This window comes from Lactuca virosa, chromosome 5, assembly GCF_052849685.1.
Source record: "Lactuca virosa cultivar CGN04683 chromosome 5, Lactuca_virosa_CGN04683_v6, whole genome shotgun sequence".
In the NCBI taxonomy this organism is placed as follows: Eukaryota; Viridiplantae; Streptophyta; class Magnoliopsida; order Asterales; family Asteraceae; genus Lactuca; species Lactuca virosa.
Window position 1 is genome coordinate 153,630,047 of NC_136430.1, and position 10,715 is coordinate 153,640,761.

The 10,715-nt window shown below is 33.3% G+C and overlaps 1 protein-coding gene across 1 annotated transcript; it reads right to left on the bottom strand.

Moving 5' to 3' along the window:
* Positions 1-9,576, bottom strand: LOC145114899 (uncharacterized). Its single transcript, XM_079051019.1, has 15 exons — positions 9,277-9,576; positions 9,111-9,199; positions 7,782-7,848; positions 7,550-7,665; positions 6,856-6,922; positions 6,719-6,767; positions 6,382-6,467; positions 6,046-6,305; positions 5,666-5,721; positions 5,442-5,527; positions 5,107-5,199; positions 3,782-4,049; positions 2,711-3,174; positions 1,587-1,821; positions 1-497 (listed from the first exon to the last, which is right to left on the bottom strand). Exons 1-15 carry the CDS (start codon positions 9,484-9,486, stop codon positions 343-345), a joined length of 2,301 nt encoding a protein of 766 aa, XP_078907145.1. The 5' UTR covers positions 9,487-9,576; the 3' UTR covers positions 1-342.
* Between the last annotated feature and the right edge of the window lie 1,139 nt (positions 9,577-10,715).

A 10,715-nucleotide genomic window follows, 5' to 3' on the forward strand; every position in this document is an offset into this window, starting at 1 on the left:
TAAAAAGAAGCAATTATGACAGTTGAAGTAAAAAAGATAGTTTTAAGGACAGGATCCCTAACTTTGGTCTTTGGCCATACCACACGGCAGATTTAATATCTTATATCACCTATATGAAGCAAAGTAATATTTCTGGTGAAACAATCAAAAATGTTGTGCTTCTGCTTTTTGCATTTCACTCGTTGAAACAAATAGCTTTAAAATTGTTTAGCTTAATAGCATTACCAACATAATCGATCCTGATCCTACATTTTTTTAGTTCAACTTCAACTTCAACTTCAACCAACTGTTACAGTTTCCTTCACTTTTATTGCATCTTCAGCCAAAGATTCCTTTTGGGTCTCAGGACCGAATCAATAACCTTTCCAACAATTCCTGACAGTCTACAGCTGTCACCATCACTGATAAACTCGACCGTCCTTTCCAACAACCAATTGCAATTGTCGACTTATCCACTTTAGGCCGATCCGATGCGCCTTCGCCTTCATTTTCGTTACCTGCCATGCAAAAAAAACAAAGCTAAAAGCAAGAAATAGCAACGTACTTTCATTTTTTTCTATTATATCACTCTTATTAATTATACTATAACTTTGTGCTTTTAACTTCCTTTTCATAGTAGGTACTTTTGACAATCTATATCCAAACCCAATATAGCTGTGAAGAATTGCTTTGTATTTGGATAATTGGGTAGATTTTTCTCACTACAATGTTTATCATAGCATCATTCCTTCATGGTTTTTTTAAAAGTATTTTTTTCCTATTCGAAAAAATCTAATCAATTATAGCAATTTGCTTTCATTTTTTTTTCTCATTATGATAATGTACTTTGAAAGATCTACATTCTACCCAATACAGCAATGAGAATTGCTTTGTAATTGGATGGCATTGCTATAAATTATAATTGGGTGGACTTTTCAAACTACAACGTTTGTTATAGCATCATTATGTCATGCATTTCTTTTACGACACTGTATTCCCTTTTTTTATTAAGACATTGTACTTTGAAAAAACTGTAATTAACTATAACACTGTACTTTTACTTTTTTTCCTTATTAGTATGTTGTACTTTGAATATTCTACCCAACTGAAAATTGCTTTGTGTTCGGATGACAATGGTTTAATTGGGTAAATTTTTTACAGTACAATGTTGTAATCAGATTTAGCCAAAAATAAACAGCAAGGACTGAGTATTAAGGCATGCAACATGAGAGCAATTTTGGAAAAAGTTCAAATTTAACAAGAAAAGTGTTCTTTCCCTGACTTTCTGTAACAAGTCATATATATACCTTTATTTGCGTTAAGTCAGAAAGGTACACTCAAGTTTCATTATTACTTATTATTTAATAGGGACAAAACTTGATTCAGTACATTATATGGGTATTTCTTTGACTTAATGCAGATAGAACAGCTTAACCACAAAAATCAAGAAATGAGGCTTTCTCCATTAACTTTTATATTTCCAAACTTGCCTTGGCTTATCTTTTTCCTTCCAATTTCCCTTGTGTGCCAGTCATTTTTGTAAAATGTTTTTCATCCCCATTAAATAATAAATACATTAAGTAAAAAAAAACATTGGAAGAACAAACCTGTGTTGAGGACCACCACACAACAGCCCAAAGCAAGGACTGCAACTTTTTCACGAAATCGATCATCGACAATATCAGGGAATTTGATAGATTTGTATTGCAGTAAATGCTTGAAATCTACAGCAGGTGAAGAAGTTATCTGTTTGGTCATGTGTGGAAGAAGCAATGGCAACCCTTCTGAAGATATTCTGAATACACAAGGTGAGGAAGTGCCTTCTCTTGATGTTTGCCTTTCCTGAATAATAAGCCCAAAAATCAATTTTTTTCATGTGTTTGTTTACAAATCTTTTGTTTGCTATATATATATATATATATATATATATATATATATATATATATATATATATATATATAAGGGTATTTTGGTTTTTTAATAGAAAAATCCTCCCTAATAAATAAAGATCTTTTTGCCACATGTCACATTCTCATTTATTTTGCCACATGTAATTTTGTGGTTATTTTAAATTAATTTTTATTCCACATGTCATTTTATGGTTTTTTTTCATTTTATTAAATTCTAGATAGTATTTAAATGCATATCAATTTCATTAATGAACTTTACTTCTAATTTTAAAATTACTAAATTAAAGATTCATTAATTTTCTTTATTTATTTATCTAATTTATTTGTTTAAATTTAAAAAAGCAAAAAAAAACACTTTAATTTTTATAATTCAATATTTTCTCACTTTTCAACTTCTCAAATGTTTAGAATTTTGTATTTAGTTTTTCTTTTAAATAAACCCATGTAATACATGGGTCTTACACCTAGTGAAGAATCAAATTAAATTCCTTCCATCCTCTCCTAGGAAAAAAAGGATCTCCCATCAAAAAAGGAATTTGAAGGATTCAGTCCGTCCCATTTGGCAATGATATCAAACACACCATACCATACCATACATAGTGTGGAATGGAATGGAATCTCGAATTTCAGTGACATTGGAATCTGCAAACAGGTTGTAGCGAGACCGGAACCAAGGCTGATGTCAATGTTCCAATAATTGCAATTTTTTGTATCGCCCAAAAAGGCCCTAAAAAGTTTGTCTAGTCCAATCCAATCCCATGTAACAAATTACAAAAGCAGTCTATGTTGAGTTTAAAAAAGGAAGGCGAAAAACAACTTACAAACATCTTCAAACCAATTGAAGTTATCTTGAGTTGCTCGCCAGCTAAGAAATTGAGTTCAACAACATTCTTGACAGATTCGGATACATAGTAAATTCTCTTCACGTGATTTGTATCAATATTCCGAGTGATAAGCCGATGAGTAAACGAAAAGGATTCATGAATTCCGTAAAATTCCTTGATATTAGTGAGAATAGCATCATCTTTAAAGAAAACAACAGGGTCAACCCCAAACCACTTGCCTTGAATTTGCAATTTTCTCTTGTCATTAGCCTTTTCTGCACGAGATTTTGGGTTATTTAGGGTTTCAGTTTTCTCAGGCTCGGTTCCTTTAAGTTTTTTGCTTGGGTTAGTCGCTTCATCGGATTCTTCATTTTTCACATCGACATCCATTGCCTTGATATCTTCTGATTGTTTGGATTTTTCATCACATCGGGAATGTTTGCTTGATTTCGTCTGTATCACTGCACATGATGGAATGGAACAAGTCGTTACCTTCTATTATCATGTTTCGTTGGCTTAAAGGAGTATAATTAATGATTCTATTTCTATGCATGATTAGAAATTTCAATGAAATTATATTTCATAAAACTTACATATAATATATATATATATATATATATATATATATATATATATATATATATTTAAATTTCATTTGACGTATATATTATTTATTATATATGTATTTTGGAGTTTGGATGGTCAAAAAGTTTATTTATCACTTTAAAATATTATTTACAAAATTAAATAAATAAAAAAAGACATTTAGAAATATGATTAAAAAACATTGATTACTTTTTTAATAAGAAAAAGAAAATATAAACTAAAGTTTTGAACTTCTTTAAGAGCATTGGTGCTGCTAAAGATGATTGATGTAAAGAATAATAATAATAATTTATTATTATAAAAAAATCACTCCTTTTCATCAAGGTATAGAAAAATAAAACCCCTCCCACATGGGATGAAAAACCAAAGGAACCACTAGAAAACAAACATGAGGTTTTGATTCCATTCCATTCCAACTTGGATTATTAAATGTTGGAAAGTGAAGGAATTATAGAAAATGACCTGGCAAAGGAGATATTTTGTGCAAAACAGCAATAAAAAAGGCTCCACTGTTCTGGTCATGAGGGGCAATGCGCATGCAACGCTCTAAAGGAAGAGATGAAACTTCGGTCACCAAAACATCATCATTATCATTATCATTATTATTATTATCATCCGATGATGTGTCAACATGGGGTTGGCCAGAAGGAAACATGCTAGGAACAATCCCAGATCTTCCATATTTGCATGCATCTTTATGAGAACCTAACCACGTGCCTTTGTCTCGAACCTGCATTTCCATTTCCATTTCCAATAAATAAACAAATTCAAAAATGCCGATTCAAATCAGTAATAGAAACCTACATATACTTAAATAAAAGAAACAGACCAGAACAGGTTATACTGCCTGAATAGCCAAATATAATCACTAAATGAACGTTTAGAATGTTCAAAAATCTTAAGCTCCCTTTGTGAAGATGGAAGAAAAATAAATAAATGAGAGCAAATTTAGTAAAAAGTAGAGACATAACGAGGATAGTTTCTTTTTTTCTAACTTTCTCTATAAAGTTGTTTATTCTATATCAAGTCAAAAAAAAACACCCATATACAGCTTACCGGATTCAATCTTGTCCCTACTAAGTTAATTGAGTAAAAAAACAGCAAATAAGAGTTATGTCGTCATGGTACCAAAAATTTGAACATTGTTTTACTGAATCTTACATATACCTGCTGCATCTGTCTGTTTGCATGAAAGAGCAGCATACGAACTTTGCTCTCGTCTACAATACAGACAATGTACTTTCCTTTCACCCATAATAGCAGCATATTTATATTATTTTACCAATAATTGCAACATATATATATAACCTAAAACTGGTAAAATGTTTACAAGTTTTGTTTTTCATATTGGTATTATTGGTAAAGAAATGCAGGCACATTGCTTTTATGAGCAAGTATTTTTCAGTTGGGTGTTGGTATGGGTAAGTAAATTGCTTGGGTGTAAAAGAGTACGTTGTCTATACTGGTAAAAGGATTAAAGTAGGCTGCAACTGCCCTTTGTTTATGTACATAAAAGTTGTAACGATGGAAACTCAATCATTATTGAACAAGTTGGATCAACTGCAACCTCCAAACACTTGGTCATATCTTATTTTATAAATAAATTTTGGTGTATTTCATCAAATAAAGAAAAAAAAAAGATGAGAAAACAATTAAAGGCCCTCCTACGTTGCTTTAACTTACAGATTGAATTCTGAAATACCAAAGTTAGAAAATAAAAATTATATGCAAGTAGAAATCAGGTAAAGCTAAAAAAGTGGCAGTAAAACAAAGAAGTAGAGACAAACCTTCCAACTCTTAAGGCCTGGTCTGCGAACAAGCTGAGGGAGTTCCGAAGATACATCAACAAGCTCAACAGAGCCTCCGCACTTTCGTAATATCTGAAATACACAAACCAATATGGATTTAGTGTCCATGTCCACACACACACACACACACACTCATGGAAGATAAGAGAAGAGAAGAGGGTTGAGACTTGAGAACATGAATGAAGGCACATAGTAGATTAGATGTCAATAAATGAGACTATGAGAAAAGTTAAAATTTTCCCTTTTCTCTTATTATAAGCTTAATTTAGCCTAATAACCTAAAAGAGTCTAAGAAACAAACTTGTTAAAAATACCTCAGACACTACGGCCTCATTTTCAACTGGATTCATAGAGCATGTTGAGTAAACCATTCTTCCACCAGTTTTAAGCAATGCCAAACCTGAAAAGATCAGGAGGAGAAAAAGTTTTGTTACTATTCTTTTCTTGGAAAGAAAAAGAATTCAAATCCAGTTACAACCCCATTATAACATATAAAGGTGTATATTATTTATAACAATTATTAATAACTTTAACAAACCTCGCATGGCTATCTGAAGTTGTAGACAATGGACACCATTGGCCATCCCCACACTCCTGCATTTCACAAAGAAATACAAGGCAAGGCAATCAGATATCCTTTCATTAAATTTGTCACAACTCACAATCACATCAGACTGTTATAATCTCTTCTTAATCTCAGACACAATTGGCTTAATGAGTTAACAGCTCCGTTTAATCTGGACATAAGCTTACCTATTTTCCCTTCAAACTTAATGAATATTGTTATAAAGTAAGGGTAAAATGCGCATTTAGTCTTGTTGGTAACATTTTATTTTATCTGGAGACCGACATAATTACCCATTCAGCCACTCTACACTACCAATACTCATGTGTATGAGGGGTAGAAAAGGAATTTACCATTTTCTCCAAATATCAGGGGCCTTACGGAGAGTACCATCTCCACTGCATGGAACATCACAGAGCACACGATCAAATAAAAGTTCAGTCATACTCATACCCGCCAAATCAGAACCATTTGTGGTATTATTCTTTTTCCAGCGACAACTCGGGAAATGTTGGGCTTCATGATTCGTCACAGCCAAGTTAGAAGTGCACATTCTCTTTGTTTGGTGAATAAGAAGATTGCATCGTTGTACATCCACATCATTTGCTATAACCTAATGAATCCATCAAAAATCACAATCATACCCTTTTCCATATACAAACAAAAAAAAATCAAGAGAGAAATATAACCATTCCATTAGGTAATGCTCCCACTTCTGATTCCTGGTGTATCATTTCAAGTAATTGAAAAGTTTTTGAGCCCGGAGCAGCACACACTGCACAAAATCAATCAATTATTTTATTCTAATAAAAAACAAATGGACTACAATGCTATAATTATTATGATACATACTATATGTACAATGACGTAATAGAACAAAATGAAAAGTTTTCTTCCATTCAGTACTATTTCAAAAGCATACATACGTATAATATAACAAGTTTGTTTATACATGCATATGTGATACTTTTTTGGAGAAAAAGTAGACTCTTGCACTAGTTTCAACTTTCAAGGACAATAACTTACTGTCAAGAACAAAATGGTCTCGGTGTACGTCCAGGAACAATGGAGGTACCTGTGTGAGTGCAAATCAATATTAGATTACAAAAACTGCATATTGCACCAACAAAACTTAGATTATTATAGAATAAAAGTTTGTGCACCATGCTAACAGCCTCCTGTCTTGTAATGTTTCCAATTTCATTTTCTTGCTTTAAGAACTCATGAAACCTGAAAGGTTGATTCAGAAAACATGGAATGGTAAGAAAATATGAAAACTTATTGAAACCCAAATAAAATTATAACAATAAATCTATCCTACGATTATATGATAATGTAAAGGACATTAAAAGGGCATAAATATAAATGGGTGATATTGCAATTTCTCATTCCATTTCAAGATTAAAAAAAAAAAACGGCCTGAGATCAAGTCCAATGTCAAAACACTATAATGGTGATTTTTAGTGGCCATGGGCCCATGTATATTGGCCTAGATATTTGTTTGTGAAGCCATCCCATACACTAAATTGGTGATTTTTAGAGGTTGGTAGGAATGAAATAGCCACTTTTTTGGTCTCTAAAATGGTGTTTTAGTGTTCCATGGGAGTTGGTCTAAGGCATAACAATTAGCAAAATGAAGGGCATCAATAATGGTCCATTCCAATATTTCATCAAGCAAAACAAACAGCTTTTGTTCATTTATACCAAACACTACATAAGGATCTGCACAAACTAAGGTAAAGCAATGCTGCAGTAACTGTTAATTTAATCGTTTCAACATTTTATTTCACTTTCACTCATCTCCAATACACAATATTGACAAGTTGAGAACAATAACTACATTTATTACTCAATCACCTCTCAAGATTCTTGTTCTTTCTCAGCTGCATCCTTGAAAAACTTGACATCCAAGCAAAATTATTGGGATACCAAGGCAATGGTTTTATGCCCTCTGCTTCATTCCCATCTGTACCCTGACAGATTTTTATAAAGTGATGCAAACTATTCAAAAAACAACTATTTCCTCAAGGGTAAATCAACATTACATGCTTTTGAAAAGGTAATAATATTATAGCAAATTGAAATGCACCTCTGCCAGAAGAGCTTTCATAAACTCATCTTCCAGCTGTGACCTAAGATCTGTACAGAACTGGCTACTGCAAAATTGTATAAGAGATGTTATAAATAGAAATCATCAAGATGATTGTAGTCTCATAAAAAAAACAAAGGGCCTTAGGGGTTATGGTGTATGGCTTAAGGAGGGAAGTAGAATTCTTTAGTTAGCTTTCCACACCAAGATCAACAACTTGAGAAAAAGAATATCAAAATTGTAAGATTACCCTCTCTTCAATTATATTAATGTCTACAGATATCATTTATGCTTTGAATCATTATTTGGTATGTATGACAAATCATTTTATAGCCGATCAATAGCCCTTACAACTACGGTTGTCAATCCATACAAAATACACGAAACGAAACGAAATTGAAATTTGAACTCATGTCTACTGTAAAAAACACAATGTCACTGTGTGGTGTTCTTGTTCAAAATTCAACATAAAATAACATATAGTCCTTGTTCTTTTTTTCCATTAAGTGATGTGTTGATGAAGTACTGTGTCCAGATTCGGATAAATGATGTTTCATAAATATTTAAAAAGATGATGACACACACACACACACACACTTGGGAAAATAGAAAGCAAACATAAATTTGTAGAAAGTTAAAAGAATGAACGGGAAAGCTTCTATTCATTAACTTTCGCTATTAAGCCGTTCTTTTCGCATTAGCCAAAAAAGAACACCTATATATATTCGTGTCCACATTAAGTCCATTAAGGTAAAAACCAAACAACACCACAATGTCTACCATAGTACCATGTCCACTCACTTTCAGTGTACTTAATTTCAACCTTGTTTTAGTTTTTATTTTGCACAATCTAAAAACATATTGACATGGTGATAGATTATCTGTTATCTATTTCTACCTTCCCATGAAAATTTCATACTCCTAACTTCCATCTATGTCCCAGACAACTCTACCTCTTAGGGAGAAGACATCTGACCAAACCATTAGGCCTTTGGTAAATAAATATATCTAACAGTGAGTTTGTAATACAATAACCAATTACCAATACCATGAAATAGCAAGTAGTTGCACTCACAAAACCCCCACTATACCTGCATCCATCTAGTAGCAGCTATTGCAGTTTCAATTAGAATGCCCATAGCAGCAATAGGATGCAGTTTCAATGAAAATGATCTCTAATTTTTGGCCCTCTAATGGAGAAAACTTGTCATTGAAGCGATAACAAGTTCTTTTCCGCATACGACAGGCATTATTCAATTTTACGAACCAAAGACTACTTCAGTAAAACAAAGACTATGAAATGAATACGAATCCAAAACACAAATTTACCTAGAATTGATCCTGAAAGCAGCAGGAAGTGGCTTCCTTAGACACTCGATGAAAGAGCCCCACTCCTCCGGACGCACCACCCCTTGCTCCTACAAAATTCATTTTTAGATGATGCAACATGCACTGAAGAATCCACTACCTTGTATTATAACTAACGAATAAGTACCTTGTAGTACTCATCAAAAGCAGCGTTCTCAATAGCAAATGGCTGCCAGTGAGTGGGTTTGTTAGTGTTGTTTCCATTGGAATCGTTTTCGTTGTTGTTGTTGCTTCCCTCGGCTTCTTGAGAATCAGATTTCTTGGTTTTCCAGACATTTTCTCTGCCATCACGAAAATGCTTTCTTTGAGTTCTTCTAGACCTCCCTCTGCCTCCCATTTCTTCCGACTAATTTCAAAAACACAGAAGAGGGGGGTTTCTCTTAAGCAAGGGGCAAGGGCATACGCGAAGCAAGGTGTTTGTCACTTTGTGACTTCATTATGAGGCATGAGCATGATTTTAGGGCTGGAAATGGGCCTTCAACTGGGCCGGGCAATGAACTTTAAATTACACGAATAGTCCATGTGGTTTAGGGTAATATGTTGGTTTTTTCCTTAACTTTTTTTCAATCGGATCATCCATGTGTTTGCTTTTGTTTCGCGTTTATTCAGTATTAAACATAAAACGACTATATACTCCCCTTAATGATAAAATTTTGTTCTTTTTCAATATTCATATTACATATATATCATTAATTTCAAGTTCCCCTTATGGACAATAGAGATTTGGACTTTATGATTTGGCCACATAATTTTCATGTCTTGGCACTTTTACTCCCTTGCATTGATCGTTTTTTATTTTGGACACATAATTTTCACTCCTTGGCACTTTTAGTCCCTTGTATTGATCGTTGCGTTCCACTGGACACATGTTTTATTTATGTGTCCTACTGGCTTACTCATCCTCCGATATTCTTCGACGTTGTTTCTTTTGTGTTCTTCTTCCATGTTCTTTCGTTTTCTCCAGGTAATTGTTTACTTTTTTAATGTTCGTCGTTTAGGGTTTTTTCGATGTTTTCTGCCTGCGAATTTTAATTTGTTGCTTCTAATTTTGGTTCTTAGTGGTTATTTTTTTGTTGTTTGTGATAATCCTTTTCCTCTATATCGAAACTTACATTATGCCCAAGTTGTAATATCCGGAAAAATTTAAGGTAAAATTTTCATTTTTAATTCAACCAAAACATTAATTACCTTTAAGTCAACATTCAATATCTGCTTATTCAAATATGCAAAGTACTTTTATAAGAAAACAGATATCATAGTACAATCCCAAAATCATCATGATGTGAAAACATGGGTGGATGCGCTGCGATCAAGTTGGGTCCTTCCCTTTCGAACCGGAAGTTCCTGAAACCATAACCATTAAAACCGTAAGCACAAAGCTTAGTGAGTTCCCCAAAATACCACATACCATACATACATACAGCCAAGCATATATGGGTGCTTGCAATCCCCTTCGGTCTATTTCAACCGGATATCGGGTCTATTTCACGCCCTATCACTACCATACATATCAAACATATAATGGGCCCCGCCCGGCATCGAGCCTCGCCCAGCATCGAGCCCCGC

Excerpts from the sequence above, each read along its gene's own strand:
- LOC145114899 (XM_079051019.1), bottom strand. The coding sequence starts at position 9,486 with ATGGGAGGCAGAGGGAGGTCTAGAAGAACTCAAAGAAAGCATTTTCGT. Across the intron at positions 7,849-9,110 it reads GCTTTCAGGATCAATTCTAG|TAGCCAGTTCTGTACAGATC; the intron begins GTAAATTTGTGT and ends ACAATTTTGCAG. Across the intron at positions 1,822-2,710 it reads CAATTGGTTTGAAGATGTTT|GAAAGGCAAACATCAAGAGA; the intron begins GTAAGTTGTTTT and ends CTTATTATTCAG.